The following is a 16806-nucleotide window of genomic DNA, read 5'->3' as shown; positions in this document are numbered from 1 at the left end:
CTAAGTACGGGAGAAGGGACAATGGGGAGGGTGGAGAGACAGGTGCTGGTAGAAGCACAGAGTACCGGGGTGATGAGAGAGGAGGCGAATTGTGAGATGAGGGGCATGACTAGTATAAGGGGAGGGGGAAAGGAGAAGACGGAGCAGGTGATAAGTCAGAGGAGGGAGTGAGTGGGAAAGGCGGCATTAGGCAGAGATCCAATGACAGAAGTACAATCATCGATCAATGGCAATAAGGGTAACAGATTAGTGAAAAGGAATCTGGCAATAAAGACAATGATAACAAGCAGTGAAATAAAAGCTATGGTAATAAACGCAATGAAAGCAATGACAAAAAGCAGTGGTAGAAAAGAAATGGCAATATGCAAAGATGGTAGAAGTATGGATGACACAGAGGACCAGTGGAAGGTGTGTGTGGTAGTTTCAGAAGTCAGGAACGATTGAAGGTAGACAAGGCTGCAGTGGACAGTAGGCCAGGGATCAAAGGAGATATTGAGAGACATCCAAAAAGGATAGAGACATGAGAGGGAGAACTGCATGAAGAGAAGGCTTGGTATGAAGACATTGGGAGAGGGCCAGATAATTGAGGCTGCAGGCGGATGTCTCGGGAGAAAGTCCAAGGATGGAGGCTGTAGGAGCTTTTATCAAGAGAAGGATAGAGGCTGCAGAAAGCTAACTTCACAAGAGGCCAAGAGATGGAGGTTGCAAGAAGGAAGCATCAGGAGAAGGCCAGTGTCAGGCGCCGTCTCCGCACTGACACTTGGTGCAGGAGACGGACGCCTGCACCTTCCAAGCAACCATGTCCTGTTGCCTAGCAGCGGGACGCTAGCTCTGCTCACCTGTCTGCAGCCAGCATGTCTTACCGCCAAAATCTCCCTAACCCTATCAGGAGGCACCTTACGGTATATAAGGCAGCCTCTGACACATGTCTAGTGCCAGAGTATTAGGTCTTCAGCCTTGCTCCAGCGTTTGTTTCTGTGTTGCTGTTATTTGGATTCTCACCCCGGCTTGTTCCTGACTTCTCCTTGGTTCCTGATTCTGACTGATATTTGGTATTGACCCGGCTTCCTGACCATTCTCCTGCTTCTGATTTAGCTATATCCGTTCCTCTGGTTTTGACCCGGCTTGTTGACTACTCTTCCATCCTGCATCCTGGTGGGCTCTCACCGCTGCCTCAATTGTTACCTCACCAGCTGACTGATACTGAGGGCCGCGACCTGCATGTCCCTTGCAGCGAAGTCCATACCTCCTTGCGGGGGTTCCTGGTGAAAACCAGGGGCGTGTTAGACTCCGCGCCTCAGTACTCAGTAGCGCCAACTGCTGGCAGGTATCATCAATTCACCCTAGTGATTCTGACAGCCAGAGGGTGGAGTCTGCCTGGCATCAGGAGAAGCCTGGAGGCTGGCATCAGGAGAAAAACAGGAGGCATCATAAGTAAGTTGAATGAAGCAGGATGAAAGCATCAGTGGAAGGCTGGGAGGATGCAGGGGGCATGAAGAGACTCCAGAGACAGCAAAGTGCAATTAATAACTCGCACTTACAATAGGACTGCTGTCCTAAAATTAAAACAGTCCCCTTTTGGTATATTAGGACTTCTACTCAATATAAGATGTCAACTGAGCATGAATATATCTGTGCTAGTGATATGGAAACCCAGATTATTTCAGTAGTGTCCATATGGCCGATACGTAAACATAAAGACAGAAAACATTAACGGCAACAATCACAACTCCGTAAATACAAATTGTTCCATATGCAAAAGTCCCCTAAAGACTGAACAGCACCATCCGGTCCCACGGTAAGTATCAAAACCTAAGTTCCCACCTTCAAAACCAAATCGAGAGAACTTCTGGAAAATTGGTATCAAATCCTTTAATCGTGCCGCACATCAGATCTTTATTATCCTCCACCAGTTATCACAGCTCCTTTCCATGAAGGGAACCCGGAATACCACAGCTTCCCCCACATACTATTTCCTCCTACAACCCAACATTGTCTCACTCATCCTCTTCCCTCCACTCACTACCTTGTCCTCAGCTCAGGGAGTTGACTGTCTTTCTGCCCACTCCTACTATCTCAGGATCATTCATTAACAGCTTTCTGTACCATCCTCAACCTTCCCGCCAATGACAACGAATAATGTCTCAGCTTCCTCACCCTGCCCTATTACCCCAGTCATACTTCTCTGCTCATGAAATTTCCCCCCCTCTGACCAATGGCTGCTCCATACTGATCCCCTGCACTCCTCTGTCTGATCACCCACCTTGTGCTGTATCCTCAAAGCATTTTGAATGCCACTCTGGACCCTTCATTACCACCACAGTCCTGCATGGCAAAGCTACCAAATAGTGACCTCACCCCTCAGTGGAGCCAGCTATAACACACACACATTCAGTATTCCTACTTTATCTCCTGCTTTTACTCCAACAAACCTTTACTCAGTCATTTACAGTTCTATCTCTCTTCCTGAAATCACACACTGCTGGCTCTCATTGCGCAATTCTTGGTTACACATCAGTAGTACCAGTGATTGTCATCTCTGCATTCCAGCCTGGGGTATTTTCACCCTGAACCTTCCAACCACTTGGACTAGATAGGAGTAGCAGGGAAGATCTGTAGAGACAAGCTACAGCTATGCTGCTACTCAGCCTGTCAGTGTCTCTCTGGTCTGAGCTGAGCTTTACAAAGTGCTCTTTATTATTATCATTTAATATCCATGGTTTATGTTTCTCCCGCTGCCCGGTGCTGTGGAGCAGTTGTGTCTTACAAATCTATAATAATAATAATAATAATAATAATAGAGCATGTAAGAGATAACTAAGGCCTCCTCCCTCCCAGCTATGGCCAACACCGTAGAAGAATCCTACCACCAGGATATAGCTGAAACCCACCTGAGGATCTTCAGACCTTTCACTTGTCATTAATATAGTGGGAAATACCCAGCGACACAATACCTCCAGTACATCCTTCAGCCCCCATACACATCCTCTACCATGATGGGTCCACACACTGACAATCCCCCCCTGGTGCACCAGATCCCCCTAACCCCAATGTCTGACCCCTGTGTTGGATGCAGACGGCCCCCTCACCCTCAGGACCAGCAACAACTGCTGACAGCTCTGACATGTGACTCAGATCTATGATCCTCATTGAGGTAAATGGAGACAGAGATACAGAGCTCTAGGTGACCGCACAGACCATATGGGACATAACATGGAGGAATAATAATATATGGGCCCCCATAGGTCATACATGGGGCAATATTACTATTACCCCGTCTGTGGGGACTGGTAGGATCTCTATCATTATGTATCATGTGACTAATTCACCTGTCACTACCTCTCACCCGGAAGATGTTACCTACCCGGCCTGTGCGTTCCACCCGGCTTCCTGTATGTGCGTTCCATCCTGCTTCCTGTCTGTGCGTTCCACCAGGCTTCCTGTCTGTGCGTTCCACCAGGCTTCCTGTCTGTGCGTTCCACCCGGCTTCCTATATGTGCGTTCCACCCGGCTTCCTGTCTGTGCGTTCCACCCGGCTTCCTGTCTGTGCGTTCCACCCGGCTTCCTGTCTGAGCGTTCCACCCGGCTTCCTGTCTGTGCGTTCCATCCGGCTTCCTGTCTGTGCGTTCCACCTAACCCCTGGTTATTGTCTTTATTCAAAAACTACTTCCGGGTGACCCTGAATAGGAGGAAGCAGAGAGGAGACATTGGTGCGTCTTACAGCAGGTAATGATATTATTATTATAATGCGATGAGAGCAGTCTCTGGTGTCTGATTATTATTATTATAGTACAGGTGGAGCAGGCTCTGGTGTCCTGGTATTATAGTACAGGTGGAGCAGCCTCTGGTGTCCTGTTATTATAGTACAGGTGGAGCAGACTGTGGTATCCTGTTATTATAGTACAGGTGGAGCAGACTCTGGTGTCCTGTTATTATAGTACAGGTGGAGCAGACTCTGGTGTCCTGTTATTATAATACAGGTGGAGCAGACTCTGGTGTCCTGTTATTATAGTACAGGTGGAGCAGACTCTGGTGTCCTGTTATTATAATACAGGTGGAGCAGTCTCTGGTGTCCTGTTATTATAGTACAGGTGGAGCAGACTCTGGTGTCCTGTTATTATAATACAGGTGGAGCAGTCTCTGGTGTCCTGTTATTATAGTACAGGAGGAGCAGTCTCTGGTGTCCTGTTATTATAGTACAGGTGGAGCAGGCTCTAGTGTCCTGTTATTATAGTACAGGTAGCCAAATAAATTGCAGCTAAATAGGATTTTTTGTTGGTTGTTACTTGTCCAAGCATATTATAGCTGTCCTGACATTACTATAGAAAGTTATCTGTGATAAAAACTACCTAATGTGTGATGGAGATGACAAGATTTCCACGTTTGGCAGATAACATATCCTATTGCTGCTGCTCTGGGCCAGAATAAAGGCCACATGGGCCCGGGGCTGAAAATTATAAAGGGCCTATTGTGAAAACTGTCGTCCCACCAGAGGTGCGGCCAGTCATGTGTGGGTGTGACCAGCGGTGTGTGGGAGCGGCCAGTCATGTGTGGGTGTGGCCAGTCATGTGTGGGTGTGGCCAGTCGTGTGTGGGCGTGACCAGCGGTGTGTGGGCGTGGCCAGCACCATGGAGGGCATAGCACTTCCCTCCTACCACCTACATCTCCCTCCCATCTTCCCTTATATAAAGAGTGCAGCACTAACTGGCTCACACAGCTTGTATGTAAAGTGAAGAGCTGCCTCACATGCTGGGACAAGCTCCTGGCTAATCAGGAAAGTCCACTAAAATCAGGACTATCCTGGTGGAATCAGGGCAGCAGGGAGGTAAAGGTGAGTTATGTTATTCAGCATTGAATACAAAAACACAAACAATGGCTGATTATTGTTATTTATAAAGTGATTTAACAGAAAGATACATGAAAAATGATTTTCAGAGTACAGGATGCTGAAAGCTTAAGAAAAATAAAATAAAATTTGAATCTATAAATACATTGTATAATTTATGTATTATTATTATTATTAATTTTTATTTATAGGGTGCCACTAGGTATCCGTAGCGCCGTACAGGGACAGACAGAAACACGATACAGGGTGAGACAGCACGGTACAGTTAACAAAAAGCACATAACTCAGAAGCTCAATGTACAGCTAGATGAGAGGTGAGGGCCCCCAGCCGAGTAGAGAAGGGGGTAGAAGGGCAGGAGGACCTCACGGAAGAGACAAGGAGCTGGAGAGCAGAGTTAGGGTGGTGGAGAACAGGAGGAGAGGAGGCCCTGCTCGAAGGAGCGTACAATCTAAGGGGAGGGTAGGACGGACAGAGACTAAATGGTAGGAGGAGGGAATGGGGAGAACGGGGCTGAGACGGAGAGGAGAGGAGAAAGAAAAGGAGGGAGGTAAGAGGGGGACAGGAGGGAGGGAAGGAGTGGGAGGGGGGTAGGGGGACCCCGGGAGGAGGTCAATAGGTGGGGGACTGGAGGGCTTTAAGGAAAAGGTGGGTTTTTAAGGCCCGTTTGAAGCTGGACAAGTTAAGGGAAGTTCTGATGGAGCGGGGGAGCTGGTTCCAGTGGAGAGGGGCAGCGCGGGAGATGTATCTATATTGATGTGTGTGTGTGTGTGTGTGAGAAAATAATAAGCAATATCGACGCTGTGAGTCCAAAAATACACGGTGTATACAAACAGAAATCTGTGCAATAATAATGAGTACAGTCACATACATTATTTGCAAATGCCCACCTAAAAAATAAAACAAAAGAGAGAAGAGCCTCACATAGTGTACCAAAAATAAAACAATCACTTATTGTCCAAACATAAACAGTGTAGCCTTGTTCCAAGTGCAAAATCAATAATAGCTTATCTGTTGAACGCAATCCCTCCTGGAGAGACTTGAAAAGAATCTTCTTAGTTCCCACAGATATCCCGGAATTGAATAGGCTAAAACTCGTGTAGTATGTCTCAATCAGCACATATACAGAAGCAAAATGCAGACGTACCATATTAGAATTAAATTAAAAAAAGTGTATATAAAAAAAAGTGCTGATTGAGACCAAATGGGAATGTATAAGATGTGTTATATATAACTATTCTTTCTTCATGTCAGTGGCCTAGGGCATAATCTCAATTGAAAAAGTTGTTAATTATGTTGTAAGAAAAGGAACTGATCCCTATGTTAATACACACGGGCCATTCACACATGTATATTATATTGTCACATATCCCCTGTTGTCACATATCCCCTGTTGTCACATGTCCCCTGTTGTCACATGTCCCCTGTTGTCACATGTCCCCTGCTGTCACATGTCCCCTGCTGTCACATGTCCCCTGTTGTCACATGTCCCCTGTTGTCACATGTCCCCTGTTGTCACATGTCCCCTGTTGTCACATGTCCCCTGTTGTCACATGTCCCCTGCTGTCACATGTCTCCTGCTGTCACATATCCCCTGTTGGTCCTGTGGTTACATATCCCCTGTTGTCACATATCCCCTATTGTCACATATCCCCTGTTGGACCTGTTGTCACATATCTCCTGTTGTCACATATCTCCTGTTGTCACATATCCCCTGTTGTCACATATCCCCTTTTGTCACATATCCCCTGTTGGACCTGTTGTCACATATCCCCTGATGTCACATACCCCCTGTTGTCACATATCCCCTGTTGTCACATATTCCCTGTTGGACCTGTTATCACATATCCCCTGATGTCACATATCCCCTGATGTCACATATCCCCTGATGTCACATATCCCCTGTTGTCACATGTCCCCTGTTGGTCCTGTGGTCACATATCCTCTGTTGTCACATATCCCCTGTTGGACCTGTTGTCACATATCCCCTGTTGGACCTGTTGTCACATACCCCCTGTTGTCACATACTGCCTGCTGTCACATATCCCCTGCTGTCACATATCCCCTGCTGTCACATATCCCCTGCTGTCACATATCCCCTGCTGTCATATATCCCCTGATAAAAATTAATTGTTCCTACCTGTTGTGCGGTGATCTCAGTCTGGGACTGGGTGGAGGTTTGTACACACGAGTCACACACAGCCTCTGTAGGTGCAGCCCCACACCCCACTCACCAACAGGCAGCCTTACGATTAGCTGCCTGTTGCTCTCCAATGACAGGACCGCCCCCCTGGAAACCAGAGAAGCCACCAGCGGGTGGTCCACATAACCACCTCACACTGCTCATCGCCCCAAACCCCTCTCCCCTTCTCCATGCCAGGTGCCCTCACAAAAATATAATTATTCTCCTGGCTGACCTGTGCCTATTTCTGTGGAGAGTCCTGGGGCTGCAGCCCCATCAGGCCCATTAAATCGGCCCTGTTGCTGCTGGTATCGCTGATATCTTCTTTTGTTCTTCTCTATATTTCCTCACCATAGCCCCCATGTGCACAGCTCTGTGCCCACACTATACACATTGTTTTGTAGTGACCTTAGAATGTTTCCTCCTTTTTAAAGTTTTTCTTACTGTGATCCTCTCACCTATATATAGGAGATTGTTAGGATAGTAGAGGGGTGGTATTTGTATGATAGACCCTTCTTGTATATTATGTACATATGACAACCCCATATTGGTGGTGTTTAATTTAGCTTTTAATTGATGTCTCAGTACACAGGATTACACAGTAGTGAAGAAGACATCTGGTGATAGTGAGACACCCAGCAGCCATCCCTGTGTGTCAGGAGGATTGAGCAGGACCCAGAGCCCCATCACGGTGCCTCCACCTCACTCACTGATACATGAGAGAGACAATGACCAGAAGATCCTGGAACTGACCAACAAGATCATTCAGCTTGTGACTGGAGAGGTGACTGCTGGGAATGGGACATTATACAGTAACACCAGGGGATGTGTCTGGGTGATGACCATTGTGTGTGTCAGGTTCCTATAAGGTGGATGATGTCACTGTCTATTTCTCCATGCAGGAGGGGGAGTATTTAGAAGGACACAAGGGTCTGTACAAGGACGTGATGAAGGAGAATCACCAGCTCCTCACATCACTGGGTAAGAGGAGACTTTCATTTTTTGTAGAGGAGAGAGCAGTTTTAAGGACCATCAATATACACATTATCTGGTCATCACCTATAAACAATGTATTCAGTCACTGTGTGTCTCCTACAGATGGATCCAGTAACAAAAATACCCCAGAGAGATGTCCCCGTCCTCTTTTTTCACAGGATTGTACAGAGGAAAATCACAGTGTCCCACAGGAGTATCAGGTAGATGGAATTTAGGCTCAATGAATACTAATATACTAATGTGACTTTTCACTATGCGATCTGTAGAGCCACTGCGTGTGTCTTATACCTTAATATTCTTCTGTTTAATCTCAATGAAATCTAACATTAGCGTGAAGGTCTGACTGATATTAAGATAGAAGATATAGAGGGAGAAGAAGAGACGTATGTGAGGGGTGATCAGCAATGTAAGGAGGAGGAAATCCATACAGATATCAGCACAGGTCAGTAATAAACACTTATTACAGAAAAGAGTCACATATTGTCCATGTTCAGTCACTACAATCCTCTCCTATTCTACACCTTCCTCTGTCAGTACAAACTAATGATGACAAGTATCTGCCCACTGGGGGAGTCAGGATCCATCAGCCCCTATTAGACTCCTGCTCTCCTCCTCACATCATATCATTGTGCTACCAGCCCAGAGATCTGACCAGTCTCCTTCCCACACTCTCTGGTGTTTCTCATTCAACAGGAGCCATCAGCTCCTACTAGACTCCTGGTCTCCTCCTCACATCATATCATTGTGCTACCAGCCCAGAGATCTGACTAGTCTCCTCCTCACATCATATCATTGTACTACTACCCCAGAGATCTGACCAGTCTCCTCCTCACACACTCTGGTGATTCTCATACATCAGGAGCCATCAGCCCTATTAGACTCCTGCTCTCCTCCTCACATCATATAATTGTGCTACCAGCCAAGAGATCTGACCAGTCTCCTCCTCACACTCTGGTGATTCTTATACATCAGGAGCCATCAGCCCCTATTAGACTCCTGCTCTCCTCCTCACATCATATCATTATGTCTCTCATACATCACTACAAGAAACATCCCAAATATCACAGACATCACATAGGCCCTGCCCACCATAAGGTTGCTGTATTTGCAGTTCACCTCCTTTTGTCTACCACTTTGACAGCCATATCTATCCCCAACCGCATGCAAGCATTGTAGGCTTTTCAAAAACTCACTAACTTTAAAATCCAAATCTCAGGCTTTCAACACATTACTCTTTTCGAGTTTCTTTTGTGTCCTCCTCTTTTTTTTATTTTTTTTATTTAATAACTTTTTTTTATAGAGTACCAGCACACAATGTATACATACAATGTAGAAAACCAAAGTAAGCCTAAATAGGTAACGGTGTAAATATCTGGAGGGGCCTGTGAAGCAGCCCCAGCGAAAGCACAGAAGAATATACACAAGAACGAAGACAAGTAAAGTGCACATTCAGTTAGGACGTCAGAACTGTAACAACATATTGAGGACAAGATTGATAGGATCCTACTTGAAATGATATCCTCTTCCTTGACTAGCAATCAGCTCAATTCCTTCCCAGTACCCTCCGACACCCTCTATTCATTTCATCCCACAAATGAAGAAGTATCTACTTTATTCTTATCTTCCTACTCTACCTCCTGTCCTCTTGATCCTGGTCCCTCACAAATAGATAGATCTCTGTCTAATGTGCTCATTTCACCTTTTACTAAAATCTGTAATATCTCTCTCTACTGGTAACTTTCCATCATTATTCAACCACACAGTGATTACTCCTATTCTGATAACAAAAATATTGACCCAAACTCTCAAATTACCGTCCCATCTCACACCTCCCATTCCTCTCCAAGTTTCTAGAGAGAATTGCCTACACTCACCTCACACGCTTCTTTTCTGCAAACAACCTATTGGATCTTCTTCGGTCAGACTTTCATTCTCAACACTCCACAGAGACTGCGTTGACTAAGGTTGCTGCTAAAACTAAAGGCCAATACTTTATTTATTCTAATTCTCCTGGATCTCCCATTTAACACTATTGACCTATCACTTCTCATACAAGCGCTAAAATGCCTTGGTCTTCAAGACATTGTCCTATCCTTATGGTTATATTATCCTTATGGTTATGTTTGTATAAGAGATGCCTCCTTATATACTTAGTAAATGTAGTATAAGGAGTCAGTCCTACTTTCCCTATGAAGTTATGGGTTGCTTAGATAAATGTACACATCTCATCTGATAATCACTAAATAACAACATCTTCTGTAACTGTGTCTCCTACAGATGGACCCAGTAACATAAATCACCCAGAGACATCTTCCCGTCTTTTTACTTCACAGGATTGTACAGATGAAAATCACAATATCCCACAGTATAAGGTAGATGGAATTTAGGGTTTCACCAAATACCAAAGTGACTTTTCACTATCTGTAGAGCAGCTGTGTATGTTTTTATACAATAATTATTGAAATCGGATATTATTAAATTGTTATTGTATTGTTTTATGTGTTATTGAGAGTGAAGATCTGAGTAATATTAAGGTAAAAAGTACAGAGGGAGAAGAAGAGACGTGTGTGACTGATGATCAGCAGTATAAGGAGGAGGAAATCCCTACAGATATCAGCACAGGTCAGTAATAATCACTTATTACAGAAAAGAGTCACATTTTCCTTGTTCAGTCGCAACATCATTGTGGTTCCGAAAGAGATATATACCGACGCACTAGATAATCATATACCCAGTCTATCATTATAATGTTTGTTATCATATGACTGGGTTAGTGCACCCTGCACACGTTGGACTGATATTTACAGAGGTAAGTAGAGAGTAGAAAACGTGTATGTTAGGGGCACTCTATGATTGTTTATTTATATAAAACATACATTTTATTAGTTCATTTAAAACGATAGTAGAGTCCCAAATTAGTACCTTAGTACCACTAGTAGCGAAATAAAACCAAAATAATAACCAAAATAAATTTATTAAAAAGGCAGAACCAACTGCCTAGCCTCACTGTGTAGTAAGTATTACAATATACCTAATTATTTTATATCTGGGTAATATTGATCATCATGCTGTCCTGGTATCTGGCATAATAAGCAGATTAACCAAATAAGTGTAGACACTATTTCAAAATGCAAGAGAGATAAGCTATACCGTTACAAACAGTTCCTATTTGCATATATATGATGTCATAAATCTAATGCAAATAGATAATATCCTTGGTTCTGCCTTTTAATACATTTATTTTGGTTATTATTTTGGTTTTATTTCGCTACTAGTGGTACTAAGGTACTAATTTGGGACTCTACTATCGTTTTAAATGAACTAATAAAATGTATGTTTTATATAAATAAACAATCATAGAGTGCCCCTAACATACACGTTTTCTACTCTCTACTTACCTCTGTAAATATCATTGTGGTTCCATCAACTGATCAATAAGATGAGACCCACCATTAACCATGATTCTCCATGTGTATTAATACCAGAATGTTTGATACAGTTTCCACTGTATCCAGTGTATATTAACACTGCAATACTAAGCTAAAATAACAGCTGACTCCACTAAGAGCACACACAGAACTATAACCACACACCTGTCATTACACAGTAGCTCCCTCCACTCTGTGCTTGGATACAATGTTGCTCTTCATCTTCTGACCTGTCTCTGTATCCTGCTCTGCCCTAGGCTTTCTTCTACTTTTGCTGTTCTCATCTGTGTCCTGCTCCATTTTCCTTCTCTGTCCTGATGCTCCGCTCTGTGCTGTCGTCATTCTGTATTGTTATTTCCTTCTATACTGGTCTGTCCTGCTGCTCTCCTGACCTTTATGTGCTTGTCTACACCGAAGCCCGAGTCTAAATTAGTAGCCGCTGTTGAACAGAGGGACATGGAGAGGCTACTTCTCCTGAAGTTGACCAGACACAATGTCACTGTCTTGGGAAATGTTACTTCCCAAAGTCTGCATTATGGGTGGAGTAGTCCAATGTGTCTAGGCCACCTGCATACCACTGTTGCTGGATCTATGTATTGTGCTTGGTAATGCAGTTGTGTTCTATGTTAAAGCAATGTTTTATATCTTAAACAAAAGTCATATTAGCTTTTTGTATATTTATAGAGAATGGGTATTGTGCCTTTATCTGCGCTCCTTATGTTGAACTAAAGTGTAAATGCTGCAAAATGGAGTGATAGGAGGATACCTCTGTTCCTCTACAAAATAACTGAATGGTCGGAGAATTCCAAGGCGCATAGATTTTATAAAGTTGGTATGTAAAGGTAGGGATACTTAGTCTGTGCTCCCTATGGAAATAGTGGTGGTAGGTGTCAAGTAGCAGTAAATCTGTATTTTTATACACTTTAATATACCATATCATACCATAATATATTATACATTTATACACTGTAATATACCATACCATAATATATTATACATTTATAATTGAGATAAAGTGTTCATAGTTTGCAAATTGAGATTAAACAACTGAACATTTTGTACTCACTAATCGACCATTTGCTCTTCAGTGTACAAACAAGACGTCTATTTACGTACTTTTATTTCCAGCAGATGGACGCAGGAATATCTTGGAGGGATATCGCATTTTGTCTCCAGATTTTAGAATAGAAGATAACATCATTCGAGATTCTCCAGAAGAAAACCCAATTACCCTAAATATACTTACAGTACATCACAGTGCAAATATATCATCTGATCCTTCTAATCATGAGGGATGTTCTCTTGATATTGTTACACGTAGTGCAGGTCATACAGATAATACAGTATTTCTCTGTTGTGAATGTGGTAAAAGTTTTATATATCTGTCAGCCTTTGTTAGGCATCAGAAAACTCACACAGGAGAGAAACCATTTCAATGTTCTGAGTGTGGGAAATGTTTTACACGTAAAGACTATCTTGTTTCTCATCAGAGAACTCACACAGGTGAGAAACCATTTTCATGTTTTGATTGTGGAAAATGTTTTACACAGAAGTCAGGTCTTGCTGAACATCAGAGATCTCACACAGGCGTGAGATCAGTTCCATGTTCTGAGTGTGGGAAATGGTTTACACGGAAATCTAGACTTGTTGAACATCTGAGAATTCACACAGGTGACAGACCATTTCTGTGTTCTGAGTGTGGAAAATGTTTTACACATAAATCAGTTCTTGTTAAACATCAGAAAACTCACACAGGTGAAAAACCATTTCCTTGTTCTGAATGTGGAAAATGTTTTATACAGAAATCAGGTCTTGTTGATCATCAGAAAACTCACATAGTCGAGAAACCATTTTCTTGTTCTGAGTGCGGGAAATGTTTTATACAGAAGTCAGGTCTTGTTGGACATCTGAGAACTCACACAGGGGAGAGACCATTTTCATGCTCTGAGTGTGGGAAAAGTTTTTTACAGAAATCAGGTCTTGTTGAACATCAGAGAACTCACACAGGTGAAAAACCATTTCCATGTTCTGAGTGTGGGAAATGTTTTATACAGAAATCAGTTTTTGTTAAACATCAGAGAATTCACACAGGTGTGAAACCATTTCGATGTTCTGAGTGTGGGAAATGTTTTATACAGAAGACATCTCTTGTTAAACATCAGAAAACTCACACAGGTGAGAGACCATTTCCATGCTCTGAATGTGGGAAATGTTTTCCAGTTAAATCAGGTCTTGTTAGCCATCAAAGAACTCACACAGGTGAGAAACGATTTCCGTGTTCTGAGTGTGGCAAATGTTTTATTCAGAAATCAGGTCTTGTTAGACATGAGAGAACTCACTCAGGTGAGAAACAATTTCCATGTTCTGAGTGTGGGAAATGTTTTACACGTAAAGAATATCTTGTTATTCATCTGAGAACTCACACAGGTGAGAAACCATTTATTTGTTCTGAGTGTGGAAAATGTTTTATACGGAAATCAGGTCTTGTTGAACATCAGAGAATTCATACAGGTGAGAAACCATTTTCATGTTCTGAGTGTGGAAAATGTTTTATACAGAAATCAGGTCTTTTTGAACATCAGAAAACGCACAGCTGAGAAACATTTTTCATGTTCTGAGTGTGGGAACGGTTTTACACATTAAAGAAATCTTCTTAGACATCTGAAAACAAACAAACGAAAAACAGCTTCCATGTTCTGATAGGTGTTAGAAATGTTGTACATGTAAATGAGATGTATTTACACATTTGAAAACTCTCACAGGCGAAAAGCCATTTCCATGACCTGAAACAGAGTTGCATCAATATTCTATTTATTGTATAATATATTTATTTTATATTTGCAAATTATAAAAATACTCATAAATATATTATCAGAGTGTATATTTATTTGACATCACTGAGTTGTGGAGGGCAAAGCTCCAGCACACAATATACCAACATGTTATAATTTAATTATCATCCATAGACATAGGTGGAATGTGTGTCAGCATAAGACTGGAACAGATCGCTCATGCATGGAACTTTGTAGTTTCCATATTCTCTTAGATATCATCACTTTCCACAGTAATAACAAGACAACATTGGTGTTATATAGGGTCATCAGTAAGCCGGAGATGTAATGTGGGATCTGGGGCTATATTACATTATGTTCACACTCTGTAATTGAAAGTGTGAGATATAATTGTGACATATGTTATTTGTTAGGAACCCCTCCAGCCAGTACAGCAAAACCCGGAGTCTGCTCTGAAAGCCTGGTGTTCACTGTTGCCCCTAGTGTTGGGGACAGGTTTGGCTGCAGATAAACAGAGGCTCGTGAGATGTGCACTGGCTGGAGAGAACCCAGGAATAGAGTTTCTGACGCCGTAGAGTAGGAAATGCAGGAGGGAGTCAGGTGAGACACAAGTGGATGGTGTCAAGACTGATATATCACTCGGGCCACTGGAATAATTAAAGGAACATCTGATAGAGAAGTCCCCTGATACACAGCGACTTCTGTACCGGTGCATGTCCGGAAAGGAACGAAGCTTGCAGTGATAGGTAAAGATGATGAAACTGAACGTAGGCAGTTGCCAGGGGTAACAACCAGCAGTACCGGTGAGAGTGCGGAGATTTGAGAGAAACATTTCTTAGGCGGTTGCCAGGGGTAACTGCAACCCACAGTACCTGTGAGAGTCCGGAGATTGGAGGGAAACAGTTCCTAGGCGGTTGCCAGGGGTAACTACAATTACAGGCACACAGTGATATATGTAAACAGTCAAAAGTACCTCCGGAGCCAGAGGAAGATTGTTGAAATCTGAGCGCATAGATGCTGCAGGGGCTGCGTCTCTGTATAAGGTAAGATGAGCAGAGGAGCTGCAGATCACGCCGGAGCCATGCCTGGGAGCACGACTTTACCGAGGTCCGGGAGATAGCTGACTGGAACTGGTGAGTAGATAGTAGAATAGTCAGGAACCAAATCAGGTCTGGCTCACGGGATATCAACACAGGAGAAGAGTCAAAGCAGAGCCAAATCGGTACACAAGGAAATCCAATGAAGAGTAGACAGGAACGGAAACGATCTGGTACATGGGGATACAACTAGCCGGCAGGAAGGAACAGGAACAGGTAACGGAAAACACAAGGGAGCAGAACACAATGGTAAACATATTACCGGCAATCCTGCAGAGGATTAGACGGCTATTTAAGGAGAGCAGAACCAATAGACTGCTAGAGATAATGGGGAAGCCAGGTGAGTAGACTAAGAGAAACAGACTGGCGGGGTGAGGCACTACATAGGAAATTACAGCATGATTGAGGGCAGATTCTGACAGAGAACAGACCTAACTGACCCTATCTAAGACCAATCTAATCTATCTGCCTATCTGATCTACCTAAACTAATCTATCTAAGAACTAAAATAACTACCTATCTCAACACCCAAGATGGTTATCTAATTACCTACCTAAGTACCTACCCATAACTATCTATCTAGCTAACTCTGACAGAGAGCCCGGTGAGTCATAACATTATTACTTGCTGAGGATCATGTATGAAACTAAAAATGTGGGCCCTCAGTACAGTTCAATATGGTGACTCATCAATTAATACAGGAACATGCGTGGCCTGGTGGGTAAAGATACATCTGCAAGAGTGCAAAACTCTGCTCCTCATGGGAGGAGCTAAGTGGATCCAGACTTGTATTGTGACAACATGCGAAAATGAGATTTTGTTTTGCAGGGCGAGATGTTAAATGACATTCAAGGAGTGGAGAGTGCATTTGTACAAGGGCCTTTCTAGTTTATTGAGTGGATCCAGGGCTTTCTTCACCCTGCATGAATTATACACATGGTTACAGGAGGCAAAGATCATGCTGTGAAATTTATGTTTCAATTAGGATGAATACTGTACCTTGCAAGCACAATTAATACAAAAGAAAAAAGCATATTTATAGGGACATAAATACACAAGAGAAATGTATCACCTAATAAATACATTCCTAATGCCCATTCACTTATGATTTTAAGACAAATGGGCTTGAATGAGCTGTATTTTTGGAGAAAAAGAAGGAAAAGTTGACATTTACAAAGAGGGTGTCTTAAAATATTAGACCGGATATTGAGGTAGAGTTTTTACTCTTTTCTCCATGTGATCCCATGAGTGGAATGTGAATATACAGGGCCTAGGCCAATAATTAGGCGTATCTGTGTATAAGTAACTGGCCTCTGAGGCTGTATTTTATTCAGTTGGTAAATTACCGATCCAGCAATTCTCTGGTTGGAAAGTTACTGATAAATGGATTCCTCATCTCCTTCCAACAGCTGGATGTCTTCTACTTTCTAGATTTTAAGAACCTCTCACTTTCTTTTTGGACTTGAT

General features: G+C 42.9%; 1 protein-coding gene across 1 annotated transcript in view; it reads left to right on the top strand.

The window, feature by feature from the left end:
* LOC142095511 (uncharacterized) overlaps positions 1–16806 on the top strand; it is a 75204-nt gene that overhangs the window by 28793 nt on the left and 29605 nt on the right. Inside the window, 8 exon segments of the mRNA XM_075178456.1 lie at positions 3461–3726; positions 7612–7810; positions 7929–8007; positions 8125–8222; positions 8353–8464; positions 10300–10394; positions 10533–10644; positions 12579–14079. Of these exon segments, the coding sequence (XP_075034557.1) occupies positions 3461–3726; positions 7612–7810; positions 7929–8007; positions 8125–8222; positions 8353–8464; positions 10300–10394; positions 10533–10644; positions 12579–14079 (2462 nt within the window).

This window comes from Mixophyes fleayi, chromosome 6 (genome assembly GCF_038048845.1).
Source record: "Mixophyes fleayi isolate aMixFle1 chromosome 6, aMixFle1.hap1, whole genome shotgun sequence".
Lineage (NCBI taxonomy): Eukaryota > Metazoa > Chordata > Amphibia > Anura > Limnodynastidae > Mixophyes > Mixophyes fleayi.
This window is presented reverse-complemented; position numbering and strand designations above follow the sequence as displayed.